At 54.5% G+C, this 12,666-nt stretch overlaps 1 protein-coding gene across 5 annotated transcripts; it reads right to left on the reverse strand.

Moving 5' to 3' along the window:
- Window positions 1–283: 283 nt before the first annotated feature.
- On the reverse strand, window positions 284–11,933 carry Rd3 (RD3 regulator of GUCY2D). Of its 5 annotated transcripts, XM_021234590.2 has the most exons (5): window positions 11,782–11,933; window positions 10,421–10,921; window positions 9,896–9,957; window positions 3,534–3,842; window positions 284–1,997 (listed from the first exon to the last, which is right to left on the reverse strand). In XM_021234590.2, the coding sequence occupies exons 4-5, from the start codon at window positions 3,827–3,829 to the stop codon at window positions 1,706–1,708; spliced, it is 588 nt and encodes a 195-aa protein (XP_021090249.1). In that variant the 5' UTR covers window positions 3,830–3,842; window positions 9,896–9,957; window positions 10,421–10,921; window positions 11,782–11,933; the 3' UTR covers window positions 284–1,705. The 5 variants fall into 5 exon arrangements, with proteins under 5 accessions (XP_021090249.1, XP_021090247.1, XP_021090246.1 ...); XM_021234588.2 differs by lacking the exon at window positions 9,896–9,957; XM_021234587.2 differs by lacking the exon at window positions 9,896–9,957 and having other exon boundaries at window positions 3,534–3,845.
- Window positions 11,934–12,666: the final 733 nt, after the last annotated feature.

Below are 12,666 nucleotides of genomic sequence, written 5' to 3' on the forward strand. Positions count from 1 at the left end.
AATCAGTAGTTGTCCCCTGAGGACTCCTCCGAACTCCCCTCCAGTCACATCTCCGCCAGGGAGGGCCTCTCAGCCAGGGCCCCTGACATGCTCCATCTCCCTCAACATGTCCTCCCAACTGCAGACTTGTTTCAAAGCCTTTTCAGTCCTTGGTGTCACGGTTGAAGCATCCATAAGCCCACTGAATCGAAGTGAACCCCCATCACACAACACGGGTCACTTTGGACTTCCATCCAAAGCTTGGCAACTGAGTGAACTTTTCAATACCTTCCAGGAAAAGACGTGTTTAAAGTGTTTTTTTATTTGGAAGGAATTATTACATTAATGAGACAATCAGCTCCTTCATCCTGACAACGGTGAATAAGAGGTCTGCGCATCCTGTGGTGCTTTTTCCAGATTCCAGTGAGGTAACCCAAAACCAGATCACTTAAAAAAGAGTGTTCACTCTGTGGCCTCGGCACTCAGGTGGCTGGGGCAGGAGAACCACTTGGCCAGCCAGAAGGGTCAAATCCTGTCTTGAAGTTGAAAAGAGGAAAGGGGATACAGAGAGAGAGAGACAGAGAGACAGAGACAGAGAGAGAGAAAGAAAAAGAGACAGAGTCAGAGAGAGAGAGAGACAGAGACAGAGAGAGAAAGAGACAGAGACAGAGAAAGAGAGAGACAGAGAGAGACAGAGACAGAGAGACAGACAGACAGAGCCAGGGACTGCATGCATTACCAGGTAATTTCCTCCCATGCATTACTGGGTGATTTCCTCCCCCTGGCATCTTATTCGGACTACTTACTATAAGGTTCACTCGTGTTTTCTGGGTGTGCACTGGGAACTGGAGACACTCTCTACCCTGAACCCCACTTCTACCCCAGAGCATGTGGGAGCACCTGGTCTTCCAGATTTTCTGCAGGTGACCCACACATGCACCACCAGTTAGAGCGTGAAGCTGTAGGACACTGCTTGGGACTGGTTGGCTCAGGCACCGTAGGTGACCTCACTTCCTAGAAAGCTGGTGTGAGAAGCCTCATCTTCAGCAGCCTCTGCTTCAGCAGCCGCCCTGAATCTGGCCTGGCCACACACCAGGCGATGACACTGTAGGGGTTATGGTCGTCCTAACTACCCCTGGCTACTATTCTTGGAGAGCAGCCTTGGCCCCACCCTAACCCACGTGGTGGTAAGGGATAGGTAAGGGGTAGGTGGGTGGAGATGTGGTCTTTGGTCCTGTCCCATCATAACCCAGTATTCAAGGACTCAGAGGCAGGAACAATGCCACACTGGAGGGATCAGAGTTAAGGCAAAAGCAGTGAGACCCTTGGGAGGCTACATCTTTCACTCACTAGCTGAAGAGTGAGCTGAAACCGTCTCTATGGCCCCCACCGGTTGTCCTGGGCCCCAGGCTGTGGCTCCCCTGCAGTGAGTATCATCTGGTCATCAGAAAAGGGGCACCTAGGAAGTCGGGGTGAGGATGGGAAGGAGCCGGCTCCAACACCAGGCCTTGTGTCTGCATCAGGCTGGCAAGTGGAGACCTTGCTGGGGAGGAACAGGGCTCAAGTCTCCTCCTTGTAGCCAAGCAGGCGTGCACTACCAGGGTAGGTGGCTCCGCAGTCCAGCAGCAGCCGCATGGTGGGTCTCCTGTTCACGGTAGGTGGGGAGGTTCCAGCACCAGCAACCCGGTCACTGTCATTCCCTCCTGCAGGTGACACACCAGGGAGGTCAGTCGGCCTGGGGCGCCCTGAACTCCGGCATGCTCCAGGTGCGTGGTGGGGGTGGCGCATCGCGCTCCACGTCCTCCGAGATGGTCCGGATGTCACTGGCGAAGGGCGCGATGCGTGCACGGGCCTTGAAGGACGACAGGCTGCCGCGGGGTCTCAAACTCCACTGGCGGGTCAGTTTATGGGCTTCCTCTTCCTGCTTCGTCTTCTCCAGGGCCTCCTGCAGCACGGAGCGGAAGAGCCGCGCCACCTCCTGCACCTCGGGCTCCCGCTCCGCCAGCAGCTGTCTGAACCTGCAGGGGACACGAAGGACGCGCTGTGCTGAGCTGAGCATGCCACCTCCGCTTTACTCTTGTCCCAGTCAATCCTGAGCTCAAATCCCAGCTCTGTTCACCTCTGAGCCTCAATTGCCCCATCTGTAAAAGGCAGCGCCTGCCTTTTTGCAAGGTTCGTGCTCATATGCAAGGAGCCTGACGCCAGCTTATAAATCCGACGTGGGCAGAGTCCTCAGAGGTACGCGCTAAGACGGGCAGCCCGACTAAGTGAGTCTTTCGGTGCCCCACCTGCCCTGCTGATTGCTCTGAAATGCATGTCTGGTGACGTCACTGTGTAATCAGAGTCCCATCTCCCCCGGCCCCGCATCTCTTCAGGATGATGCACACACTGCCCCTTCTCCTTCCCAGGAAGAGCAGGAAGGACAGACAATTGTGCCTCCTTGCTCCTTGTGTGTCTCCCAAGCTGTTTCCTCTGCCTAGAAGATTTCTCCGTGGAGCTCAAGAATCATCCACTAGATCCTTGCCTTCCTCCAGCCTGTAGAGGACCAGCACTGGTCAGGAAGACCAGTGACAGCTCCGGAGCCCCCTCACTGTGGGTCTGAACGGCCAGAGCACTTGCGGTGGCCCTCTCTGGATCTCAGCCCCACATTCCTTTCCGAAGTAAACAACAGAATCAGGAAAATGGGAAATGGCAATCTGCAGGGAAGTCAGCCAGCGAGAAGACCACAAAAGCCAAAGGGGGGAGGTGGGGGGGAAGCCCTCGTTTGTAGGGGGATTCCAGACAGAAAGCACAGAATGGGGGGGGTGATTGCGAGAGTCGGGGCTAACGTGTTTAGTTGTAGATTTGTCCTTTACAAAGAGAAATGCAGACAAGGAACCTCTGCTCTTTTGGGATCATTCCGGGTTTTGGATGGACTTCACCAGGTCAGTGGGGGCAGAGGTAGGTGGGCCACACCTTCGGGGAGGTGGTTTAAGGTCTGGACAGGGCTGTGCCTAAGCTTCACACACTTGGTGCCCCGTGTTCCCTCTCCCCCTACACACGCTCACGCCTCGGGCTGGCCAGTGATCGAAACACAATAATTAAGGCACAGTTTTGGAGAGGTTGCCTGGGAAAGACCCTACAGAAGCGATACTGACGCTGAAGCAGCGGGATTGCTGTGAATCTGAGGCGGGGTGAGGCTACCTACTGGGTTCTGGGCTAGCCTGGGCTAAAGGGCGGGGGGGGGGGGGAGAAGAGGAAGAGACTCAGCAGGAGAAGTAGCAAGCATTGAAGATAAATAGACAACAAAGGAAGCCTTGTTGACAAGCAAGTTCCTGACCACCCGGGGAAGGAAGAAGAGAACTTACCCATGGCAGCCTGGGGGCCTCCAGGATCAGCTGCCAGCCCCAGATGAAGCCCCGCCCCAGGTCTAGTATGCCTTTGAGTTACTTTTCCTACCCCCCTAACTTATATCTGGGCCACTCCTACCCTCTGATCCCAATGGCCTGGAGCTACTGCAACTGCAGTGACCCTCTCTGGAACCAGTAAGGTCCCCAGCCCAACGCCGGGGTTACCTGAGGATGGCAGGCCCACAGTAGGATGGGTGGATCTTGGCACATACATCCTCCAACTGCAGCCTCTCACCAGGGCTGAGGTCATAGGAAGGCCTGGGCGCGCTGGCCAGCCAGCTGTAGTCCACTCCCGTGCAGATCTTCCTGACGGCTCTTCGACGCTCCCTCTGCTGCCTCTCCACCTCTCGAATCTGCCCAGCCAGCTCCATCATGAGTGTCTCCAGCACCATCTCAGCTGGGCTCCGGGATGACAGCCGGGGTGGGGTGTCACTCCACCGGAGCCACGGGATGAGGGACATGGTCCCCCAGGCCCTGCTGACACAGAGAAGTGGGTGGGTCTTCCCTGTGCCCCTTGTCAGCTAGGGGAGAACCCAGGAGAACAAGAGAGAGGAGAGTTGGGCCCCCAAACATCTGCCCCCACCCCCACCCTTACGGCTGTGTGGCCTCATGTAGGTCACAACCTCTCTGAGCAAAATTCCTCGTTATGGAGAACAAGATAGGCCATCTGAGAAGCAGTTGTGATCTATAAGCTCGGTTCACAGTAAACATTACAAAGAGATAATGTATGTAGCCATGGTGATAAGAGTCCTGAGAGCATTCTCATGACTGAACCCAGAGAAACTGCTCCCCAAACCTCACTAACCCTAAACAAAACAGGAAGCAGACCGTGTACAGCTGAGCACAGTCATATCCCCACAATCCATGGGGGAAAGCACACACACAGCACACACAGCATACATAACACACACACACACACACACGCATGCACACCACACACAGCACACACAACATACATAACATAACACACATACAGCCGAGCAAATCATATCCCCATGACCCCTAGGGGAAAGCATACACTACACCACATAAAAACACACATACACACACAGCACACATATACAACACATACACGCGTGCGCGCACACTGCACACAAACAACACGCACCACATAGAGCACACATGCACATACGCGCACATTACAACACAGCACACACGGTACACATGCACACACATACCCTCAGACACTTGCAGTCTAAGGATGGTTCACTTAGAAATGTGTGGGTTGACGTTACCCTGATAAAACTGAGCTCACCGCCACCACCTGTTCATAATTCGCTAATGCAGTCAGCACCAGCCATTCGGTGGAGGGACACCGCACAAAAGTGTGCGGGGACCCTGCTCTCCATGAGACACGAGACCGACATCGCATGACTAGGGAAGAGCACACTCGGTCTCCATGTGGGGCATGAGGTCTGATGATGAAGGGGGTTGGAGAAGGGACTGTGGGTGAGCAGGGTAAGAGCGGGGGTGGGGGGGCGGCAGACGTCGGACACAAGGCCTGATATGAGATGGTAGCCTGGGTGGAAGACCAAGCCATGGTCCAGGGCGTACAGGAGGCTGCCTGAGCAGGACATGGGTGAAAACCAACTCCAGATTGACCAGACTACAGTGTAAGACGAGAAATGCTATCGCCGTTAGAGGAAGGAGGAGGGGAACACTTCAGACACCAGTGGAAGCGAGGGCTTTCTCAATAGGACTGTAGTTATCCAGGAAACAAGGCCAACAGTTGACCAAGGGAACCCAACACACCAAAGAAAAGCTGACTGAGGGGAGGAGCCTAGGATAGGCGAAAACATTTGGCTTGACGGATACACACACACCACATAGAATTAGTATCTAAAACACGCAAATAATTAAATAATAAGCAAGAAATCAAGGGACAGAGTCAAGAACTGGGCTGATGAAATGGCAGTTCTCAAAAGACGAAATACCAGCCGGGTGGTGGTGGCGCACACTTTTAACCCCAGCACGGGGAGGCAGAGGCAGGCGGATTTCTGTGGGTTGGAGTCCAGCCTGGTCTGAAAAGTGAGCTCCAAGGCAGAGAAACCCTGTCTCAAAAAGAAGAAGAAGAAGAAGAAAAAAAAAAGATGAAATACAAATGGCCATGAACACAGGGAAGTGATCAATCTCATTGAAGCGTGGCCTCCTCCTCAGCCCCTCTCTCCTGGAGACCTGAACTGGCCTGTAGAGGCCGATGTTTTTCAGGGGCTAAGGCTGGGTGGGCTCCTGACCCCGTGCTCGGTGAACCCTAAACTTGTGGGGCCCGGCTTGGGGTGGTCTCACTGGAAAGGAGAGGACGGTCTCAACTTTCTTCTCCCCACCCGCATGCTCTTCAACACTGGCCCTGATCCAGCAGCAGCAAGATTCCCGCTGCAGCTATTTCTGTCCCGGGTGCCAGCTGCCAGCCGAGCTCTAGGGGCAAGCAGCCCAATTAAGTTCTTAAGGCCCCAGGATGGGGAGGGAGGCTGGGGGAGGGGAGGACAGTCTCTAGACAGCTGCCAGCCAGGCAGACTCCAGGACGAGCCAGGCTGTGTGTGACCTGCCCTGGGAGATTTGGCTCCTCACTGCCCCCTCTGTAGCCCCTGCTCCCCCAGGAACAGAACTCCTGGGCAAGCTAGCAAGGCTCCTCACACTCCAGCCCACCACTGGAGCCTGTGACAGGGCCTTAGTGACCTCAGGATCTGTCATGGAGGCCTGACCTCGTTGACAGTCCCAGATAGCAGTGTGGACATTAGGAGTGACTGCTGGTTTCCTTGGGTGTGAAGCAGCCCTGGGGTCTAGGGCAGTGTTAGGAGACCGTGCTGAGTGTTTGTGGATGAGGGCAGTCCTCCATTCCAACCATTTAGGCAAACAACACGCATGCGTGTTTACACACACAAATGTGTGACTCTTACATATAGCAAAAATGATTGTTTTACTATCTGAGGATTTTTGTTTGTTTGGTTGGTTGGTTTTGGTTTGGTTTTTGGTGTCCATTATACTTTTTTACCAGCTTCCCTGCATGTCAGCACACGAGGCTGTGGAATTCTCCACCAGCAGGCACAGGCAGTGTGCTGGGATGCCGTAAGGTCAGCAGACCCCAGAGCCTGTGCCTGCCTTCACTGCATTAGATGTGAGGCCCCCTAAAGGAGTGTGTATTTGAGAATAAGCATGCTGGATGGAGCATGCTTGGATTACAGACTTTGGAGTCTGAGGTGGGGGGGGTCTCGAAAGAGAGCCTTTATGATGCTTCTACTGAGAGGACATCCAGGAAACCCCCACTGAGAACTCACTGCCTCGTTCCCCCTGCCTTACATTCCTCATCTATGCACAGGGTTGACACACTGTGCAGCAAACTCCCCAGAGTCCAATGGCACTCAAAAGAAGGTATGGCGCAGGCCATCCCCGGGTCTGCCTTCCCTGCTACACAGCCTGGAAGTGAGCGCTGCCAAATGGCTGAGCACAGACAGAATGCTGGCCTGTGGTGACACCAAGTGGGGACAGGAGAAATGAAAGTCAGCTAAGCAGACGTGCGCGCCCTGAGTCCTGAGGCTGTCAGGGCCCCAACATTGTGGCCGTGAGAACCTTGGGGCTATGCCTCTCTCCCGTGTCTGGGAAATGGATGCTGCCCCCTGCTGACAGCTCCTCCTTCTCTCCCCGGGTCTCTTCTGCTAAGAAGTGCAGCCGCACCTCCCTTTAACCTCAGACAAGCTTGGCGGCCTGGCTGTCCCCCTTCCCTTTGGTCAACTGCTGTCTCTTGTGAGGCAGGCTGAAGCTGGGGAGAGAGTGTCAGCCGTACCTGACACATCTAGCCTAAGTCCCGATCTCCGGACTCAGTTTTCCCATCTGTAAGAGGGGCCATGAGGGTGCTTGCCTCGGGCTCCCCTGTAAGATCAGAGAACCCTGATAAGAGCAGAGAATCTGTAAAATCAGAGAACCCTGATAAGAGCTTTCACGTCAGAAAGCTGGTGCCCCTGTGACTGCCGCCAGCCCTTAGTGCAGGGGCTCTTCCCTGGGGTCCTAGGAGAGCCAAGTTTATGAACTTGGAAAAACCTTGTTTCTACCTTTAGTTTAAAATGTAACGTTTCTGGGCTGGAAAGGTGGCTCTGCAGTTAAGAGCACCGGCTGCTCTTGAAGAGGCCAGTGCCCTCATGGTACTTCACAACTCCTGGGTATCTGATGCCCCACTTCTGATTTCTGTGGGCACCAGCCACACGTGTGCTGCATGCACACATATGTGGGCAAAAGCATTCATACACATGAAATAAATAAACATAAAATACTTTACCGTAGCATCTCCTCCAGGTGGGAGTGGTCACCACATAACCCCAGAGCATCCATGACACCTGGGACTTTACCTCCAGCCAAGACCATAAATGTGGTCCTGACCCTTCACAGTGAAATACTGTGTGTTCGCCATTACTCTGAAACACGGCGTTTATTAGGGATGTCATTAGATTGTATACTCTTACCTATTTCTAGGAGCGCACAGATATCACTTTGTCAAAAGTTGTTTTATGCACATTTTAACGGCTGCGTTTCTACAGAGCTGGTTTTTCTCTCATTTGGCCTTGGTGATGTTTCATCTAGAGACACCTTAGAAAATGCTTTCCCAGTGACCACCAGAGGTCTGTAGAACAGAAAAGAAAGCCTATCCTCCCCCTCTTCCCCACCCCCATTCTCCCACCCCCCCACCCCCCACCCCCCCACCCCCGCCCCACCACCCGCTTGGTGCCCTGTGATCTGGTGGCTGCCTGGGGAGAGCTGAGAGCCTCTATCTTCCAAGAGAAACTGATTGTAGGCGCCTGGGGCTGGTCCACACAAAAGCCGCCATTCCTACCGCTGCCCCTAGGTGTCACTCTCCTCTCACCTCCTGAGCCTCCCGTTCATTACAAGGCCACCTCTGCTCATACTCTGAGCCTCTCCTCCCACCGTTTCTGGACATCCCTGAGGACAGCGACTTTTCATCTTAGAAACACTCCAAGCCTGCCCTGAATCCCGAGGGAAGAGGAGTCTGGTCCTAGACCATTAGAAGGGACCACTATGCTCACCGGTGCCACATAGGGAAGGTGATGCTGTCCTTGATCTAAAGAACTCTGATTGGTCCAGAGGGAGCCACACCCAGACCAGCAACTATTACTATCCCCTTGTGTAGCTGGGATCCCACAGCTCAGCTGAGTATCTGCAGGCCCTGGAGCCTAAGGGCACCTGACCCAGGCTGTCCCAGAGCACGGGTTACCTCCTATAGCAACTGCGTCCACAGAGGCCAGACCCTGGGTCCTAGCAGAGGCCAAGCGAGCGTATATAACTTCCGTCTCTCACTAATTCTCTCCCTGGCTGTTTTTCAGAAACCCAAGGTCAGCTTCACCAGCTACAAGTTAGCCTTGTTTCTTTTCGGCATTAGAAAAATTATCTATAATCTATGGAGACAGGTGCGAATGGTCCTGACCTGTGGGTCTTTCACATACCTGGCAAAGACCTATTCATCTCCCAAGCCCTCCTCTAAGGGTCCATCTCTTCCTGTAGCCTGTCTGTCACTGCTCTCCACCAAGATAGCATGGATCTCAGTGACCATGGGACCCATCATCCCAGGCATCTGTAATGATGGATGGACGCAAGCATGGGCAGCTGGGTATGTGAATGGATGGGTAGGTGAGTGGGTGGATGGATGCATACGTACACATGTGGATGGATGGGTCCACAAATGGATGGATGGATGGATGGATGGATGGATGGATGGATGGATACATGTACATGTATATGGAAGGGTCCATAGATGGACGGATGGCAAACGGATCAATGGATGAATGAGTCTCAGTCATTTTCTTCCTACTGAGGCAGAGGTGCAAGTACTCAGGTCTGGCTATGGTAGACAATCTCCAAGAAACCCCCTTCATCCCAATGTTACCTCTTGGATCCTCCCCATCTTCACCCAAGTCTCCTTGCCGGTGCCTTATTGGGACCTCATAGACTGTTCCATTGTGGAGGGGAACACACATTCCCTGGTCCCTGCTGTATGCCTAGACTTGACTCTGTCCCTTAGAGGTGCCAAAGTTGCATTTCTCAGATGGATGACACCCTCTGATTTGAGGTTTGCTTACGCACACACACAAACACACACACACACACACACACACACACACACACACGCACACACACACACACACACACACACACACACACACACACACCCCTGTGTCCTCTGTGTAGCCCTAGAGGGAGTACCGAGGCCGGTTTCTCTCCGAGGCTTGCTCAGCCCGAAGTAGACAACAGCACTGGCTCCCCCCAAATTCATGAAGAAAGAACTAGGCTAGCTAACCCCCTTCCCCCAGGATCCTGCCTGAGTCTGCTCATCTTTGACCAGTGAGGGCTGATGGGGCTTCCCATGGTCACCTGGGTCCTGGGTCCAGCCTACTTTCTGGTTCCCAGATGGCCAGGGAGCCCCCCCCAAGCTCATAACCAAGTGTAGCTGACCCCTAAGGGCATAGCTGTTCACTATGAGGGCAGGGACCTGCCACTTCTGGGGAGACCCCTCCCTCCCTTACCTGAGATTCACCTCCGCCCAGGAAAATGTCACCGAAGGGGTCCTTGCTTTCTGTTTCCCAGTCTAGGAGAAGAGAGCCTTGATCTTTTTTTTAGGCAAAGTAGGAAGTTGAGCAGTTGCACACAGGCAGAGGCAGAAGGGGGCACACCATCCTCACAGACTGCCTCCTCCTCTTCCAGTGCCGGCTGCCTCCTATGGTCTCTGCTTCTCCCGGCTGAGAAGTTTTACCAGAGGCGCCAGCTGGAGGAGGGCCCCAGCTGGGCTGGTGTTTGTGGAGTGTGTATGTCCCCAGAGCTGGAGGCACAACTCCCTGCAGAACCTGGAGGCAGGCCAGCCACGGTTGCCATGGAGACCCACCTAAGCCTCTTGGCCTGCAGCAGCATTAGCTGGTGAGGGAGGGCTGACCTGACACAGATGCCAAGAAGACCAGGCCGGGAGAGAGCTTATTCCCAGAAGGCATCCGAACCCCTTCCTTCCCGGCACCGCCCAGTTAGGTGCCTCCGACCTCACCAGACTTCTGGCGTACCTACTAGCGGCAGATGTTTCTAGCTGCCTGGTGGGTGGCTCCCGAATGCAGACGCACTCTTCCTTCCAAGGGGACATTGTTCTGGGCATCAGGGGTCCATGGTGACTTGTCCAGACACAGGCAGGCCCAGGGAGAAGAGAGGAAAACGGGTCCTGGGGAGTCCGGGTTACATCAGAGGCTGACACGGGCTTCCTGCTGCCACCTTCACCCCACTCACCAAGAGGCCCCGGCCCCTTCTACTCCCTGCCCGCACTGTATAAACCCTGGGGATGCTGAGTCAGCACCAGGAAGGGCGTGGCTGTGGACACGTCTCATTCAGTTGTGCTCAAATGTAGCAGAAAGCACAGCCACGGAGGCCTTAAGGCAGGCCAGACTACTCAGACTGGAACCGCCCTCCTGCCGGTGAGGTTTTCGGTTGGGAGAGGCATCAGGGAGGTCTGTTTTCTGGAGCTGGGCCTCAAGGTCAAACATCTCTCTTGGCAAGCTCACATCCTGACGGTCCTAACAAGTGAAAGGAAGGGTGGGTTAGAGACCTCCTCCACCGTTCCCAGGTGGCCTCCACCCAAGGCCAGCTAAGGCCAGAATAACCCTAGGCAAGTGCCAGGACAAGAGTGACCAACTGAGGGCACCCTTCCCCTGGGTCAGATGGGTGCCTTGCTATGGGGCCAGGGTCAGGGCTGGGCACAGTTCTCTCTGGGAGCCTTTCCATGTCCTTGCAGAAGATACAGCAGCCAGAACTCCCATCCCAAACACACGACCGACGTCTCTGCCCGGCGAGCCCCTTCCATGTCCCCTCCACAAAAGTCTACTCGTGCTTTGCGCCAGCCCCAGGGCCCCGGCCAGCGATGAAGACAGAGAAAGCAGAGAAGCCACCTTACACACCCAGGGCCCCCAGCGGGTGGGCAGGTGTCTGCAGAGATCCAGAGACACCTTGAAGAGGAACCCTACCCGGTGGGTCCCACCTCCTCTCCACAACTCCTGTTCCCTTGTCCCTGGGCTGCAGTCCTGAGCATCCCCAAGCACAGAACAGGGAAGATCCTTTCCTTCCACACCTGCAGAAGTCATGGTGTCAGAAGGACCGGGAACTTCCTCAAACAGCAAGCAAGCCAGAACCACACTCCAGCCCACTGCACCTCTGTGGCCTCAGCAAGTCCCAGAGCTCCTGGGTCCAACAGGGCACCCAGCGTCAGTGACGGCACTGAACACATTCCCCGTTCTCTGGCGGAGAGAAGAAGCAGGCTGTTGTCCATGTCTGCGTGCTGTCGGGCCGTGGCCCTGTGTCTGTGTACAGTGTGGGCACCCTTGTTACATATCCTTCTGAGTCCCAAAGGCTGCTCAAGAGAAGAGGCATGCCCACAGACCTCAAAATACTAGAAGATCTTGCCGGGGTGAATGGGGAGTAGAATGGAGCTGTGACGTGCCGCTGTGCACTGAAATTAGGGACTTGCCCTCTGTGGAATCCAGTGGTTGCTAAAAACTCTCCAGATGGCAGTGGCAGAGTCTCCAAGGCTGTGTTTTGTGTTTTGATCTGCTTTGTTTTAAACCGGTGCACTTGGCCCTCTCCCAGAAGGTAAACCAACAGCACCGTAACTTCCTTGACATCACCCACCACATGCAGAAAAAAAGAGCAGGGTTGCCCAAGCAACCGCAGGAAAAGCAGAGGGCTGCAGCCCCGGCGTCCAGGTACCAATTAGACATCTGGGGTCAGAGGCCTCTTTTGGTTCTTCATAGGAACTAAGTGGCTTGTGAAAGTTTCCCAGACACGGGGACTCACAAAGTAAGGACTGGAAACAGGAATTACAAGACGAAGCTTGGGGCTGTGGTCTAACACAGATCAGAAGCAAACTGTCTGGTGATGGAGGAGCTGCTTCAAAATTACAGACGTGCCAACATCTCCTACTATGGGCCCAAAGACGACCATGATGACACAGCACATCTCTAGCGTTGCCTTGGGGAAAGCCACAGTGGACGGCACACCAGGCCAGGAGTGAGTCTCAAGCCCCGTCTCAGTGTCTGGGGTGGCAGAGAGGAACCTAAGCCACATCCTAGTCCCTCTGCCACCAGACACTGAGACCTGACTTGAGCCTCACTTGTGCCTGAGACACAGTCAGGAGCTCAGGTCTTATTCCAGGCAAAGGTATGCGTGCATCTGACGGTATAATAGAGAGAGTTCATTGTTGATCTAGCTCAGCTGTTCTCAACCTGTGGGTCATGACCCCTTTGACAAACCTATCTCCAAAAAATAT

Source organism: Mesocricetus auratus, unplaced genomic scaffold (assembly GCF_017639785.1).
Source record: "Mesocricetus auratus isolate SY011 unplaced genomic scaffold, BCM_Maur_2.0 Super-Scaffold_100676, whole genome shotgun sequence".
Lineage (NCBI taxonomy): Eukaryota > Metazoa > Chordata > Mammalia > Rodentia > Cricetidae > Mesocricetus > Mesocricetus auratus.

Coding starts and splice junctions, on each gene's coding strand:
- Rd3 (XM_021234587.2), bottom strand. CDS start 10,509: ATGCCCAGAACAATGTCCCCTTGGAAGGAAGAGTGCGTCTGCATTCGG. Junction 3,846..10,420: donor GAAACATCTGCCGCTAGTAG/GTACGCCAGAAG, acceptor TCTCTGTGTCAG/CAGGGCCTGGGGGACCATGT. Junction 1,998..3,533: donor TGTGGGCCTGCCATCCTCAG/GTAACCCCGGCG, acceptor TGTCCCCTGCAG/GTTCAGACAGCTGCTGGCGG.